Source organism: Antennarius striatus, chromosome 18 (assembly GCF_040054535.1).
Source record: "Antennarius striatus isolate MH-2024 chromosome 18, ASM4005453v1, whole genome shotgun sequence".
Lineage (NCBI taxonomy): Eukaryota > Metazoa > Chordata > Actinopteri > Lophiiformes > Antennariidae > Antennarius > Antennarius striatus.
In genome coordinates this window covers 17,913,320-17,930,200 of record NC_090793.1, presented here as the reverse complement: position 1 = coordinate 17,930,200, position 16,881 = coordinate 17,913,320, and the positions used below count along the sequence as shown (strand labels likewise).

Genomic DNA, 16,881 nt, shown 5'->3' with positions numbered 1-16,881 from the left:
CAAATACATGATTTTTTTTGTTGTCGTCTGTTTGATGCTGGCTTGTGAGCGCTAATTGGGCCATTGAGATAACTGTATGAGAGAATTCAACAAGTTTTTCGTGGTTTCTGGTGACCAGTTCTCGTTTAGCTGTGCTGCTGTTGAAAAAAGGCTTCTCAAACCAGCCAAACAATGTTCCTATGGACTTTCCCTGACTTGGGCATGTTATAAATATCACCAGTTCTTCAAATCTTTTTCTTATCCTCTTCGCTGAAAGTTTCAATTCATAGATGTCTGTCATTTCAGCAGCAGACTTGGTCTTCAAGCTCTTGATGATCAGCTCTTTGGTCTGTGGTCGACTCTTTGGCATGTTGTCAGAGGTCAGGTTGCACTTCACATGAAGGTCTATGTGTATTTATAATCTACTCGGCAACAGTTTCTTTCCCACTTTTCAGCAAATCACTGAATGTCTGCACATTTGGCTTTCTGTGGAACTGTGATGTTCAACGCTTCTAAATTTGCCTTGTGAACCTAATTAAATGAAGCATTTCGCTTGTTTCTTTTTAATCATGTCAAATTAAACAAACATTCATCCGTTCAGCTTAGAATCATTGTCAGGTATAATCGTTATTGTTTCCACTCGAAATATAGGCTCAAACATGGTTTTATTTTGGCGTGAGCCCCACTTCGTGACACTTTTTCTTCATCTCCATCCTTTTACATCGCTTGAAACCTGAAAGCAAGCTCATCATTCTAGGGAACACTAAAGACACACTCTTGAGATTTCTATGAGTAAAACATGATTAACATTTGTCAGCATCTGTAACTGCAGTTTCAGTGACTGCACCTTCATCGTAGAACAGGTTGAACAAGCTGAGACAGCTGCATGGTTACCCAACTGCATGGCATGCAGTTGAAATACGGTTTCACTTTTTTTTTCTCATCAGTAATTCACCATCATTAAACAAAAGGATGCGCATATACTGTATATCCTTTATCATGGAAAAATTAATTCAATTTATTTAACTTAAGTTAATCATTCGTCCATTCATTCATTCATCTTCCAAACCGCTTTATCTGTCGTAGCGGCTCACAGGAAGTCGGAGCCTATCCCATCTGACTTAGGGCGTGAGGCGGGGCAAACTCTGGGCGCGACACCACACAAAGACAGACTACCACGCATGCTCACACTCACACACTACTGGCAATTGGGAACGGCCAATTAACCTGAAGCGCATGATTTTGTGGGAGGTGGGAGGAAGCTGGAGAAAACCCACGCAGACACGAGGAGAACATGCAAACTCAAATCAGTTGATTTTAATTCAAGTTGAATTGAGGCAACAGTAGCTCAGTCTAGGTCTTGGTTTGGGGACCAGAGGTGACTGATTCAACCACAAAAAAAAAAGTTACCATACTACCAAAACATATGAAGTGTGGACTGGCAGTTGGAGAGGTGCCAGTTCTACTCCTGAACACTGCTGAGGTGCTCCTAGGCAAGGAACTGACCTCCACAAGCCTGGCACCAATTTGTTCATCTGATCATCAAAAAGTATGATTAATGACATTTGCAAATTATTTAACAATTTCATGCAAATTCTATATAATAAAGTGTTGACATTTTCTATCCTAATAGTCAAACGTAACTGAATTCTGAATTCTTCACAAACTATTTTGTGGTCCTTTTTTACATCATACATACTTATCACCTGTTCTTTCCACACCGATCTCTGCTGTTGTCAGTCTGAAATGTAGATGGTGTGGCTGAGGGACTAATTGCACTAAAAGAAGAAAGAATGCTTTCGTTTTTGTATGAAAACTGAGAGGTACGGTTATAGAACAGAACTGTATTTTAAGTGATTCTCTGTATGATTGTAAAATGGGAAAAAGGGCTAAAACTACTCTGTGACAATATCATGTAAGGCCAAGTCCACTGCCTGTTTGGTGTGGTCTCCAGCATCATTGTGGTGGGTGGAGTGAAGCATCTTGACAATTAGTATGGGGGCTCAACCAAACTCAACCTATGAACACAATCAGTACTGAAGGGTTGTTATTATTTTGTTATTTATTATTAGGTTGTAGTTTTCTGAGAAGTCGTCGTTCATTAAAATTCAATTTATAACCACCATTTGAGATCATTTAAATGTCATTACAAGTCTTATTATGAAAGTGTTTCCTGCGACTTAGCAGAAACTATCACAGGACATAAAAACAACAGAAAATAAAGGTACACGTCATTTTGAGTTAGATCGTTCTCCATTATAAGTCTGTTTTTAAAAAAAACACAAAAAATAACCAAGTTTAAGTCATTTTACAACTCGACTTTACATCTGTCCGATACAAATATTGGAATTGTAAAATCACTAAAAACTGTTCAAAGCACATATGTTACTGTAAAATAAGAATTTGAACATAATATCTTAAAATACATACGTGTAGATCCAAAATCTACTCAGCAGTGATTCCTGCGATTGTTTTGAACTCAGATTGGTTTACTAAGCGCTTGCTTAAATAAAATTAAAATAAAAAATTGGTCAACACCATTGCCTCAGGAGCACAATGTATAAAACTGCTGCTTGGTACATAATGTGGAATCACGGAGGTGGTGGCATAGTCAGTAGTTTTCACAAATTCTTGCAGGTTCTTAAGCAACTCAATATTTTCTTCAAGTCTCCTGCCCCACAGTGCAAACTTTTGAGTGAAAGAGTCGATCTTGTCTGTGACTTGAGGGACGTGTTCCTAATTCCTTTGAAGTTGTAGGTGTAGTTAATTTGGCTTTCCAGATGTGTCACTTAGGGAGGAAGGTTCCATCAGGAAGTTTTCTTCTTCAAATTTTTCTGCAACTTCATACTTTTGCTCCTGCTGCAAAAACTTTCTTATCTCCAGTCTGAGCACAAAAACCTGCTACAAGACTTTCCCTTGTGACAACCGCCTTGCTCCAGTGTGAACAGCACAGCTTTATATTCAGAGCCCAACTCCTCAAACGCAACGGAGAAAACGTAGGTGGTCTGGCCTTCATAAAATTAACTACATTCGCAATGTCAGTCATAACCTCACTTAATTCTGTCCACTCAGCATTACATGAGGCTTTCTCGTCCCTGCCATGGTCTGTGTACAATCACTGCATTTGTTGTAGCGTTTATCTACTAGATGAAGATTGTTATTAATGTAATTTTTACATCTGGGGACAGAGGGCTAGTTTTTATTTTTGTGGCACTTGCGTCATCCAGAATGCTGAAGACCACGGCTAATGCTGCAGGCCATATTAGCCCCTTTGTTATGATGTAGGGGTTTTTGCACTGAGCAATTTAGTACACCACTTTATGTGATGATATCATTGCCTTGCTGCTCGTCAAGACAGTTGTATGGAAGCAATTCAGAACAATGTCAATGACTGCGTGGACACTGATGTGACTGTCAGGGATGCATAGTCCAGACGGTGGCTGCTGACAGCCAGCCACAGACACACTTCTTCATAGGTATTTTTTTCATTGTTTGAATTGAAGTGTGGTCAGAATCTGTGCATGTTATAAGTAAACACAGGATCAGATCAAATAGCAGTATTCAAACAGAAAGCATACCAGACTGTTCGTGTTAAAGTTTTGTTTTAGGGAATAGCTCAATCTACCTTTTTGGTTACTTGCACAAACATGCACACACACATGCTTGCACATGCAAGGGAGACATGACTTGCTTAACTAATACAGAACTAGTTTCCTCTGTGTGCTTCAAGAATATATGTTACAATATGAGTCTGCAGTTTAGTTCTATGTGAAACACTCTGGACACTCTTGAGAAGGTTTTCATCCAGGATATCCCTGCACTTGGCCATATTCATTTTTTCTGCTATTGCAACCAGTCATCCTGTCCCTGCAGCTGAAAAACCCTCCCACAGCAGGATGCTGCCACCACCATGGTTCACTGTTAGACTGTAATGGACAGGTGATGAACAGTACCGGGTTTTCTGCACACATTCCACTTACAATTAGGGCAAAAAAGTTCTATCTTGGTCTCATCAGACCAGAGAATCTTATTTCTCACCATCTTGGAGTCCTTCAGATGTTTGTTGGCAAACCCTGTGCAGGCTTTTATGTGTCCTACACTGGGACTCTCTGTCGTAAAGCTCTGATTGGTGGAGGGCTGCAGTGATGGTTGACTTCCTAGAACCTACCCCCATCTCCCAACTGCATCTCTGGAGCTCAGCCACACTGATCTTTAAAGTTCTGCTTTACCTTTCTCACCAAGGCTCTTCTGTCCCGATTGCTCAGTTTGGCTGGACGGCTAGATCTAGGAAGGGTTCTGGTCATCTGAAACTTATTCTATTTAAGATTTATGGAGGCCACTGTGCTCTTAAGAACCTTAACTGCAGCAGAAATGTTTTAGTAACCTTGACCGGATCTGCATTGCCACAATTCTGTTTCTGAGCTCTTCAGGCAGTTCCTTTGACCACATGATTCTCATTTGCTCTGACCTGTACTTTGACCTGTAATGATTTAAACAGGTGTCAGAAATGCAAAGGGACTGGCAGGAATTCTGAGCAAATTGGCATTTCCAACATTCATTTATTCTCCCTTTTTTTTTTGGTTGGTCAAATTTATTCCAAACTTAAGGGTAGGGAGTTAAAGTCCTGTTGCTTTGCCTGTTCACTGTGTTCAACACAGACATCATTTGATGGTGATACCTCCCCCATTACCAGTTTGGAAAATGGGACAAAAACAACCCCATTATACCCTTTTAACCTTCATACAGAACCATCAAAGTGTGCAACAGTGTTCAAATGTGTTGAAGAGGTTGTTGGTACTCATTTTAACACAAGGGGGAGGCAGGAGCCACAGAACACTGCTCAGCTCAGGGAAAGAAAGGTTGTGTAGACTGAGAAACCTGGAAGGAGGTATTAGAACAGTTTGTTTAGTTATTGTAGGGTTGTGGCAGAACAAATTAGACAGTGACATGATTCCACACACAAAATAGAAGCCTTTAGTATCCTAAAGTAACAAGACTACTTAGACGAAGCATCGTACAGCTAAATTACAGAACACGATCAATGGATGAGGAGACATAACTTCATTAGATAAGCAGCAGATGATACCATGTGTTGCAAAATCTCAGAAACTTAGTCAATACGTTTTTTATCAAATCATACTTTATTTATATAGCACTTTTCAAACATAAAAATGCAACTCAAAGTGCTTCACAAGATAAAAGGTGATAAAATAATGAAACATACAACAATAAAAAGTGACACATATAGCCCCCCCGCCCCCATTCACACACACACACACACACACACACAAACATAAACATCTGAACACACGCCCACAGTCACACATACAGTAAGCAGACTGTGAACATGGCTTGGCACTGAGGATCCAGGTGAGGAGAAGCCACCCATGGGGACCATCCACACCGAGAGCCACCACAGTCCGCAGCCACAGGAAGCACCACCACAGAGACCCCCCCCCCCAACCCCGACAGACCAGGGCAGACACCACACCAACTGTAGAGTCGCCCCAGTCCCCCGGGCCCGAGGGATCCCCAAGTAGACGCCCCTATGGGCAGACCAGCCACAACTCCCGGTGTGGAGGGCCCCCAAGAGGAAACAGTGGAGCTAAAAACTAAAAGATTAAGACAGTGGAATAAAAACAGACAATAATGATGAAATGTATAAAAATGTTGGGGTTTAGAAAATTTTAAAGTAATAAAATGTACAAGGCTTAAAATAAAATTAATTAAAAATAGAAATAAAATGAGAATGATTAAAGAGATATAAGTAGTAAGGGAAATAAGAGAGTAAAAGAAATCAGTTAAAAGCCAAATTTAAAAAGATGAGTTATGAGCTTCCTTTTGAAAATATCAACAGTATCTGAGGCACTGAGGTTCTCTGGGAGGCTGTTCCACAGATAAGGGCCATAATGGCTGAATGCAGCCTCACCGTGGGTTTTTGTTATTACTCATGATATGGTTAAAAGGCCGGTGCCAGAGGACCTCAGGGTCCGCGAGGGTTGATATGATAAAAGCAGGCCAGATAGATAAGACTGTCCAGCTGATGTGTTCATGCAAATGTGTCGTTTTTTTATTTTTTTGAATTGAACCATTCTTTAAAACCCATTGAGACCCTGGCTACGAAATAGTAACACAACAACAAAAAAGATATTAAATAGAAGTAGTAGCAATGAAACAATTACAGTTAATAAAAGATAAAAACAAGTAACATAAAGCAATTATCATGTAGTGACAGTGTACACGTCTGTGATACTCAGTGCCGAGTCTGAAGGCAGCCACAAGCCTGGAAGAGATGAAATTAGAGTCCCTGAGAATCACCGCATTAAACGTGGTCCTCCAGAATCTGTTAAACATGTCACAGATCATACCAGGATAACATCACATCTTCTGACATCACGTCAGCAGGAACTCTTTAAACTTGCTTGATATGCTTGATTTTGACATGTTGTTTAGGCAAAGCAAATTAATTCAGTAACGCCAACAAAAAGTTGCTAAACAGTGTAAACTGGTGTGTTTGAAGGCGCTGATGGTGTGTGCTTGTGTTATTTATGCTTTAAAAACCTCTTTAAATGTTGTAAAGGCAGAACAGCAATGTGTGTGTCTGTGAAAAAACCAGTGAGTCACTTGGTTGTACTTGGTTTGTACTGAACAACACAAGGAGTGAAATATAAATGATTTCAAGCCAAAGTTGAAGGTATCTTAAGCTAAATGTAAAGTAATACATTTTTGTGCTCTGCCAGCAGGTGAGCATACTGCTGCATCAGTGCTGCGGTTACAGTATATGTGTGATGCAAAGGTGGAGCTAAATTTGTCTTCTGGCCTGCTTATTTCCTGCTGTTAGCATCCAGTACTTGTCCCATATAAAAACTCATGTCCATGTATCTGCAGCACTGCTCTCCACTTGTATTGGGCTGCGCACAAGAATGTCACTGTTGCCTGGTAAAAGTGAATGATAATTTCATGCTTTTTCATTTATGAAATCTATTTAAAGATTTATGGCTTGTTATAATATGCTTTACTTACAGTTAAATGTCATCTAAAATTCAACTTAAATGCAGTGTAATGAATGCTTGAATGAAAGAAGCTGAGTATTAGTCAAAGTTTAGGAATCATCACATAGATTGAATTGATGTGAAAACATAATTCGCAGTTTTAAACAAGAAGCGGGATTGTATCAAAAATAAAGAATAAGAGCTCCTAAGACTGGAGGAACAACTCTGCTCGATTTAACATGATTCTAGCAACTGTTGCTACTATTACTTAACTTGAAGCTGGCACATTTTGAGCTATAAAGCTACTGTTTTAACCATGAAGTCATCAGGAGCTGTACGTTAGGCTAAAAAAATTACTCATTTTGAGGTAAGTCACAGTATGCTGCAACTAATTTCTGCTTTATATAATGAAAAATCTGGTTTTTAGTGACTCACCTACAGGATGAGTCCTCAATCCAAGATCATTTATGCTATATTGGTGTATTTAGTTACTAGAGCAGAGATGCACCAATGATATTCTGGCGTAGGACTGCATGTGAAGTGAGTGAGCGAGTAAATATAAGCTTGGTCCCTTCAGGTTTTCAGGGAGAGGAATAGTCCGAGGGCTTTTTATGTTCTGCTGCAGTTGCTGTTTTTGTTGGGATCTCGAGTCGAACCAGAGCAGATGTTTGAGGGATTTCTCTTCCTGGACTAGAAGTGGCTTTGAGTGATAAAACCAACTGAGGGAACTGTTAGAAGAGATGTCACCTACGTGCTGGTATCACTTTGCTTTTTTAGTGTAATACACATACTGTATACTGTAAAACACAATTACATTTTGATGTCTTTTTTTTAACTATTGTTATTTTGTGATTATTTTATGGATATATCGATTAATTTGACTGGACTGAGCTATTTTCATTTAAGAACAGGAGATATCTCTTTCTAGGAGATGCTCCTTTTGCAGACGGATAATTTTTAATGTTTTGTTGGATTGAAATGTGTCCTATTAAACCATCGCCTGTGCTTATAATAACCAACTTTCAACAAAATGTTTTTTTACATAATGTTGTGCTGTTGATTTTTTTTTAAATTGTTTCGTTTGAAAGCATGTAACAGATTGACGTAAACATTTTCAATTAAATTAAAGCTTTAAAGAAAATTAATTTATATTTTGATATTTTTACAGTTATGCCACCTGAGAAAAATTGGTTTGTACGAAATATTTCAAACAGGAAATCATAGTATTGTTACTTTGAATTAACGACCAATAAACTACAATTTTTAGTGGTTTTCTTCTGTTCATTTGCTTGGACCTGTTGTAACATTTGGGATAAGGGGGAGCCAGATGCAAGAAAGGTGCTTTGGAAATGGAGACAGACTAAAATGTGTCATAAAGTCGACATATGATTAAATTATTTTGAAGAAATAATATTAAAAAATATACATGTTCTTCACTTTGACACATAGTGTAAATGCCTCCTCTATAAGGATGAAAAGGCTCTATCTAGGTGTAGTCCATTTGTCATGTAAAATAATAAACAGGTATACTAGGGTGTTTGCACCAGTTTTATTGTACAATAACCATTTTGTTGAAAGTTGGTTATTGTAAGCACAGGTGATGGGTTAATATGACACACATTCCCTCCAAATGTGTGCTTGAGGTGGTCTCACAATTTTGCTCTACAGCCATGAAAGACAAACAAGATTTAGATATCATGTGTTTAGTACAACATGGAATGCGGTTTTCAGTAAATCAGTAATGAGTACAAGTTTAGGCAGGCATGACATCTAGTGAGTAGCAGGATGATGGCTGACGGTGACAAAGGAAAGGACCTGAAGCGTGAAGGTGGAGCACCAGACCCAGACAAACTAAGGCAGCTCCACCCTCAGGTGTAGGACTGACTCACTGGGTTCAGTTATTCATAAATTTATGTTGACAAGCATTCTTATTATTAAGTTATTATTAATCCAATGCAGCCTTTCTCATGGTGGTGAGCCCCTCCTCATCATTCCTGCCTCTTTGTACCTGTTTCCAGATAACGTCATTCATTTGGAGTCATTCAGTTGGTTGTTATTTTTTTAGTATGAAACAAACTTTCCAGTTGTTTTTTGCTGCTGTTCAACTCACAGAAACATTTTGCTGACATGAAATTCTAAATGGACAAATAATTTCCAAATCATCATATTACGTTGGATTATGCTAATTAATTTATCCATTTTTAAAGCATGAAAAGTCTATTTTCAAAGATTTTTACATGGAATTAAGGAGATTTTTTTGACATTTATCTCAGCTGCTTTTTGCTACAATCTGGTTTTTATAATTTAGGGGTGACAGTTCAAATCATGACTTGGACGTGAGACAATTCAGACAATTCTATGGGCTGTAGCTGAATGTCTTTGAAAATTAATACTTTATTATACTTTATAGAATTAATTTTAATCGGTGTATTGACATTGTTTTCGCTTTCTGTTTGGGTTTCAGTTCTACCTGCAGGACACCAAAAGCAGCAATGGGACATTCATCAACAGCCAGAGGCTGAGCCGGGGTTCAGAGGAAAGCCCGCCTTGCGAAGTTCTCTCCGGTGACATCATTCAGTTTGGTGTTGATGTCACAGAGAACACACGGAAAGGTACATGAAAAATATTTCCAGAATATTGTATTAGAAAACACTGGAAGCCACACAGGATAATGGAGACTTTTTCTGTATTTGTGGGATAAAGTTTGATTAAAAAGAGGTCAAACATGTGACTCTCTAAATGTTCAAGAAAGTGGAAATATTTTCAAAAATATTGTTTATCACGGGAACTATGTATTACATCATTTACATGTGTTATTTTGTCAAATTTGTGAAATCTTCCAGGGGGGAATGTCACTCTGTTAACAAGGAAGCAAAATGTGTTATCGTGCATGTTAAAGAAGTCGTGACATTTTCTGAGGGAATGACCATATTAAGGATGTTTGTGTTTTGAACTTAGAGTTATAATAATTGAATAGATCGGAACAAATGTGCAAGAGAGGCAGGTAGGATCCACCCCAGGTACTGATTTACAAGCTTTCACTTGTCATTCCTTAATTTATACATAGTCTTATCAAGCTCAAATTAATGCTGTACACTTCTGAACTTTTGTAATGTAATATGATAATAAAAAAACATGGTTTGTTGGGAGCAATATAATTTTTTAATAAACATTCCATTGTGATCATCAGTATTGATTTGGTAATGATAGATTTTTCTGAAATGTATTTCCCTTAATGTCAGCATAATCTCATGTGACACCTCACTCCCAGCCACAGACGGCCGACACCCTCTGCTTCTCATAGTCCGTGTATGGTAGTCTGATGTCCTGGTCCTGACTCAAGATCATTGTTTATTGGAACATACCAGAGATGGAGACAGAAAAAATTCTTTCCAGATTAATTATTAACATTGAACCAATGGTTCTGAGAGCCTTTGATTTAATAACCGATTTAGATAACTATAAAAATAAGGTACCTTATGGTCACAAACTTGTTCCAGTTTTGTGATTTTTCCTCCTTGAATGTGTGATTTGTGCTGTCTTCTTTGTTGGTGTTGTGTTTTTGTTTTTCTAGTCTCCACTAAGATACCGCCACACACTTTTTCAAAACATTAATGATTTTAAGCAATGATTTTTCTTCTCTGGAGGTTGTTGAGAGCCAAACGTATCAGGTTCAGAGCCAATCAGATAAAGAGAAGGAAAGAGAGGGCAGCTATCGCTTGGTGCTGATCTGCTGCTGCTGCCGGTGGTGGGTGGGTGTGTGTGTGTGTGTGTGCGCGCGTGCATGCACAAGTCTGCCTAAGGAATACAAGTTTCCTCAGTTTTATGTTCAACTGTTGGAAAAGTTTATTCATCAGTGTGGGAGATAACCTCAGTGATTTAATTTCCAAACAGAGGTTTTACCTGCCATTTGATCTTGGCTGGGTTTTGGTTTCAGTCTAGTAGCATTTATAAACTTGGTGTACCTGTGTTTGAAGAAAAGCATTTGCCAAATGAATGTAACAACATGTGGAAACAGGTTTTAGCAGAGACATAGTAACCTTGTAGTACTGTAGTCATGGCAGAGTTATAAATTAACGTGCTGACTGTGTGTCTGTTTTTTCCAGTCACTCATGGCTGCATCGTGTCAACAATCAAACTCTTCCTACCTGATGGGATGGAGGCTTGCCGGCGAAGCGAGTAAGCCTTCTGATTGCTTTTCTGTACAGTCAGTTCATTGTGAATGATTCAGTTTGGGATCAGTAAACTGACACAACACACCACATGTTAGGTTATTTATTTCTCTGTGCAACATTAAAAATGAAATGATGACAAAGAAGACGACTCACCAAACTGCATTTATTTCAGTCTCCAACGCTTCACTTGAAGATGTTGCCGCAAATAAATGACTGTGAAATCAAACACTGATCACATTATTAAAACTGTTAATGACGAATCGACCGCCTGGATCTTCCTCAGCTTGGGAGGAAAGAAGCCACCGTCATGATGTCTGGATATATTCTCACATGAGCCCGTGTTAATCCAGTTTCTGTGCAACTTTTTCTGAGGCCAGAACTTTGTATTTGTCTTTGTTCAGTAAAGTCTAACATTTAAAGGTTTGTGTTGTTTAAAACAAACTTTTTCCTGGTGAAATGTGGTTCGTAGTTCAAAGGAACGGTGATATCTCTTTATTTCTTTGTCTATATAATCCTCTTTTGCTCATACACTCTCCCCATCTTGGTTATCTACCTCCCCACCTGTATGTTGGTTTGTCTGGAGTAGACTATAGTTTACCTGTAAGAAAACTGTCACAGCCTGCTTGTTAGTTCATATTCTTTTAACTTGATGGGGTTGTCCCCCTGTGAGAACTAAATAATGTACGAACCAATGTTGGTCGAGTTAGGTTTCTGCCAGGAAGCGTTGACTGACGCCAACGCTGAACTCTGAATGTTTTGGTGTTTTGTGTTAGCTATTGGTTGAGTGAACTAGAAAAAAAGTAATAGAAGTAAAAGTAGTCAAGAAGAAAGTGGCTTGTTGGACTTTTGATGACCAAGACATATGAACAATTCAGCTTCGTAGGTTGAGGACGTCCTGTAGGTACATAGAAGCTGTTGTATTCCCACCTCTTTTACCAGTTAAGTCACTTATTAACAGCTTTGGTTTCTCCAGTATCACGTTTGTCTGAATGTCTCCACCCTTGCGGGACACAAACCAAACTCCAGTTCAGACTCTTAGTGATTCGTGCTATTGGTCATGTTCTGTGTAACTAATGGATTCTTATGTCCTTGAAAGTCAAATAAGGATTTTTTTTTTAAACAAACCATAAAGAAAGTCAGTATTTCATTTTTCACATCGATGAGTTTGAAGTGCTGAGCTGTAATTTCTGTTTTACATAAAGGTAAAAAATGTGTTAAACATTTTATTCCCTTGCTGTTACCATGGTTTCTCAATGTGTGTTCCCTCTCCAGTTTTCCCTCCTTGCTGTTTCCATGGTGACAAAGTGTTTTCTCCTCTCTTTCCTCTTTCAGTGTCATCCCAACTCCATTACCACTACCTGTAGACAAGGTAAGAACCATTGTGTGCTGTTGCCCTGTGCATTGTAGAAGGGGTATTTGTTGACATTCTGTTGAGTGATGGAGTTGTGTTGTTAAGTAGTCTTTGGACATACACAGGGTGGAGTATTCAGTTGATAGAGGAATGCATGGATTACTGCCAGTTTCTGCTGCTACCTCTAAAGTCTCTCTAGTGCAGGGAGGGTGCCAGTACTTTTCTATAAATTGCAGAGATACTGCTGCAGTTTTCTCTTTTTGTCAGGGTAAATGCTGAAAAAAAAAGTAACACAAATGTATAATTTTTCTTACTGTTTGACTGCAATATTTTATTGAGATAAAGTACTTCGATAAGATTTACGGCTGCTGTGTTGCGCTTTAGTCTCTCCATTCTGGCACTGAGACACAAAGCTGTGATTGGTTCCCTGCTGATTAAATGATATCTTTGTAGGTTGACTTGAACCTTTTTAAGGTGCTGTGCAGTCATGAGAAATGTGACATGCGCTCCATAATTTCAACTATATTGCACAAAAGACAAAGATGACTGGATTTGTTTGTTTTAATCAGTTTGTCTGCAGAAAAGCCTGTAGCGATCACAGTAGGTCTTGCAGGGAGAATGGTGCTTTAGTAGAGAGACTGACATTCTGGTGTTATTTAATACTGTCACAGTACCAGGTCAGTTGTTCATTTAAGTCCATTTTTGCACTGGACTTTGCACTGTTCATTGCTGCATCATCCTCTGCTGTTTGACTCAAGTACTGAGAACAGCAGAGCTTCAGTTTGACATGAGGAATTTGGGCTACAGCTGTGATTATATTCGCACTACTTCAACAGAATTAAATATCCAAAGACAATCATTGAACTTTCCATGACACGGTCATGTTTTTAGGGAATTAAGAGGAGAACTGCTGGAATTTTAAAGTGGAATGTTTTTCATTCTTTCTTGATGGAAGATTTCGGCTGCGGCAGAGTTTGGAGTCTCATTTGTCATATTTTGTTTTGTAAGGCTCTAAACGTAGTTAAGAAGTGACGAGCCTGGACTGCAGATTGTGTGCAGCTTACCCATTTACACTGATGTCTCCTCCACCATCATGGATAGTAGCTTTGAGCAGTGTGCTCATAACCAGCCTGATAGAGATGCTCACTACAGAATTCTGTTTGAGTCCTGTTTTAATGCTATGACTGATTGAATTTTATAATCACACTTGTCTTCATGATGTGGTTATGGCCTCTGTTTTTCTTCAATCAACACAACCTAAATAAACTGAAGACAGCATTGAATATGTTACTTCTTGCTATATGTTTGTTTAGGTTGCAGCCAACACACCCAGCATGTATTCTCAGGAACTGTTCCAGCTCTCCCAGTATCTACAGGTAACACACTGACATCTACTGGTTTTACCAAAGAACTACACTAAACACGTGGAGTTATTAAGAGAATCAGAGTCTTTATTTGTCATGCTGACACACGTTTACATATGACAGTACGAAATATGTCATTTATAAACATATACTAGTTTGATTTTTATCATAAATGTTTTTAACAGGTTTCTTGAGAATCATGCAACAAGTGTTTGGTTCATGATTTATTTTGAAACCAATGTGAATAGACAGATTTTGTCTAGTTACATCCCATAGCGCACTTATCAGTCATTGTACATCACTTGAACTGAAGGAGTCAATTCTGTGTTGACAACTAAAATTAACACCATCTGGAATTCTGGTTTGTCTGGTATACTTTTCTTACCTCCTAGTCGACTGTTCATTTTGTTTTACCTGTAAGTTAATTTTTGTGATTTGACTTATTATCCCCCCCCCCTTGCTCCCCAGGAGGCCTTACACAGAGAGCAGATGTTGGAGCAGAAGCTAGCCACTCTGCAGCGTCTGCTAGCCAACACTCAGGAGGCCTCGGAGAGCAGCTGGCAGGTTGGAAATATAGGAACCCTGTTCTGTGTCAGACATTCAGACATTACCACATCACATCCAGCTGGTTTCACACTGTTAATTCAGTTATACCCACTATACAAACATTTGTATTAACCTCTGATTTAATGTAGGATATAATGGAATTCAGTCTGCATAGCACTTTTAGGGCTGATATCTTGTCAAGCCTAACCTAAATCTCTCAGGAGATTTCACCGTCACAGTCACAGTTCCACTTTTGAAATATAGTAATTTAGTTTTGAAAGAGCTGCAGCACACTCTCATCATCTCAGCTCAAAAACGTGTGTGTGTGACAAGATGGAATCTTTTAGTGTCAGGTTTATTTTTAAATGTTACCCAGCATTTTAATGTTATTACAATGATTTTAACACACGTGAACTCAGTACATGCTACATGCTTTTTATCTACTAATATATCTATTAGTATATTTGTGTAGTGTATGATTATCACATGTCAGCAACTTCATTTGTTGAAGGTATCGTAAACTTTCGATTGTATCCCATTAGGCTCTGATCGATGAAGACCGTTTGCTGTCCCGACTTGAGGTCATGGGTAGTCAGCTACAGGTTTATTCTAAGGTACTCAAAAGTGTCTCGTAATCAGTGCATCGCAATGAAATCAAAAGTTTGTGAATGATTAAACCTCTCCTGTTCTCTATCAGTCACAAACAGAAGAGGGGATCCGGAAGGAGCTGTTGGCTCTCCAAGAGGACAAACACAACTACGAGACAACAGCGAAAGAGTCTTTGAGGAGAGTCCTGCAGGAGAAGATCGAGGTGGTCAGGAAGCTGTCGGAGGTTGAGGTAGGACATACGCACATGGTGCATGCACAGCCTGTGATGATGAGTTGTCAAGTTGAAGCATGGGGTTGTTGTTGGGTGTTCCTGCTTTCTCGCAGCGCTCGCTCAGTAACACTGAGGATGAGTGCACTCACCTGAGGGAGATGTCTGAGCGGGGCCAGGTGGAGCTGAAGGAGCTCGCCAACAAGTACAACGCCGCCGTCAACGAGATCAAAGAGCTCTCCGACAAAATTAAGGTGTGACCACAGAGACGCTGATGTTTACTCTGCATGAGCCCTACTGTTTCTAATACTGCTGACTCAGCTGGAATACATTCTGAGCTGGCTTTTGTTTTTCGCGTTTTCATTTTTCCTCTTCAACCACCCGTCCCGTCAATCTTCCTGCTCCTCCTCTTTTACCTCTTTTCTGTACATTCCCTTCACTGGATTGGTCTGCTTCACCTTCGCCTCCACGTCTCTCTCTCCTCTAGGTGGCAGAAGGCAGGCAAGAAGAGCTTACCCAGCAGGGGGCGATGGAGAGGAGGGAACTGGAGTTAAAGATTGAAGAGATGGAAGAAAAGGAGCAGGTCCTCCAGGCTCGCCTTGAAGCTCTGCAGGCCGACAATGACTTCACGAATGAGAGACTGTCTGCTCTGCAGGGTATATGCGCGCGCACACACACACACACACACACACACACACACACACACACACACACACCCACACACACGCAGAGCTGGGGGATAGCTGGGACCTCCTGTCAGTCACCCCTTTTTTCTCCTGCTGTTTATAGTGCGGTTAGAACAGCTACAAGATAAAAGCCTTAAAGAGAACAACAGTCTGGGTGAGTCCTGTTTCCTCTGGTCTGCTCTGGGACGCTCATCCTCTGTCCAGCTCTGTCTCTTCTGCATTCACTTCACAACCATCACTTCCTAATTCTGCACTAATGATGCATGACCAGCTCCTGCATGAACTCACAACGTGTCAAATTGCTTCGTTGCTTTCTTGGAGTTTTTCTGTTCATCTGTCAAAATGGAAGTCTGGTTTTTGTTTCTGTAACCGCGATGACCGGCACTGAGGTGTCCTCAGGTTGTTTAAGGAGAAACTTGTCAAAAGTGAGTCGTCCTATCGTGTGGCAGTTGGAGCCCACAAAAATCAGTGCGTTTGTGTCAATGTTGTAAATCATTCAGAGGGAACAAACAGTTGTGGTTTCCTGACTGGCACCCAGAAATGTCATTGAACAGACTAACATCCAACTGCAGTCCGCCGGCAAAGAAAACCACAGCCAAAAACTGCTTCACAGTAAAAAAAGAAAAATTATTTACTTGCATTTATTTGCTAAAACTAGTTAACAACATTTAACATTAACTATAGGATAAAAAAATATCTGTATAAACATGGTCAAAATCATCATCCGCAAAGATATATTCCTTTGGTTTTGACATACAAAAGTCAGTCAAAGGAAGGCTTTATTTCATTTTCTTCACAGTGCAACATCCTAGAAGCATAGAAGAATTAGTGCAATGAAATAGCTGAAACTCAGGGAAGGTTCAGTACAGTTATTTAGTCCAACTGTTGTAATGAACATGAGTGTACCTCTGTTCATTCTGTTGATAATAAAGTACAGCCTTGATTGGCTTTTTTTTTAGTGTATAATGCTC

General features: G+C 39.5%; 1 protein-coding gene across 8 annotated transcripts in view; it reads left to right on the top strand.

The window, feature by feature from the left end:
* slmapa (sarcolemma associated protein a) overlaps window positions 1–16,881 on the top strand; it is a 38,413-nt gene that overhangs the window by 5,911 nt on the left and 15,621 nt on the right. For 7 of the 8 annotated variants that reach the window (XM_068341639.1, XM_068341641.1, XM_068341638.1 and 4 more), the window contains exons 3-12: window positions 9,436–9,583; window positions 11,078–11,150; window positions 12,479–12,515; window positions 13,811–13,873; window positions 14,330–14,425; window positions 14,950–15,021; window positions 15,105–15,245; window positions 15,341–15,478; window positions 15,712–15,880; window positions 16,014–16,064. In XM_068341639.1, the coding sequence (XP_068197740.1) occupies window positions 9,436–9,583; window positions 11,078–11,150; window positions 12,479–12,515; window positions 13,811–13,873; window positions 14,330–14,425; window positions 14,950–15,021; window positions 15,105–15,245; window positions 15,341–15,478; window positions 15,712–15,880; window positions 16,014–16,064 (988 nt within the window). Of the gene's footprint in view, window positions 1–7,653; window positions 7,729–9,435; window positions 9,584–11,077; window positions 11,151–12,478; window positions 12,516–13,810; window positions 13,874–14,329; window positions 14,426–14,949; window positions 15,022–15,104; window positions 15,246–15,340; window positions 15,479–15,711; window positions 15,881–16,013; window positions 16,065–16,881 lie in introns of those variants that run through there. The other variant, XM_068341645.1, reaches the window with a different exon arrangement.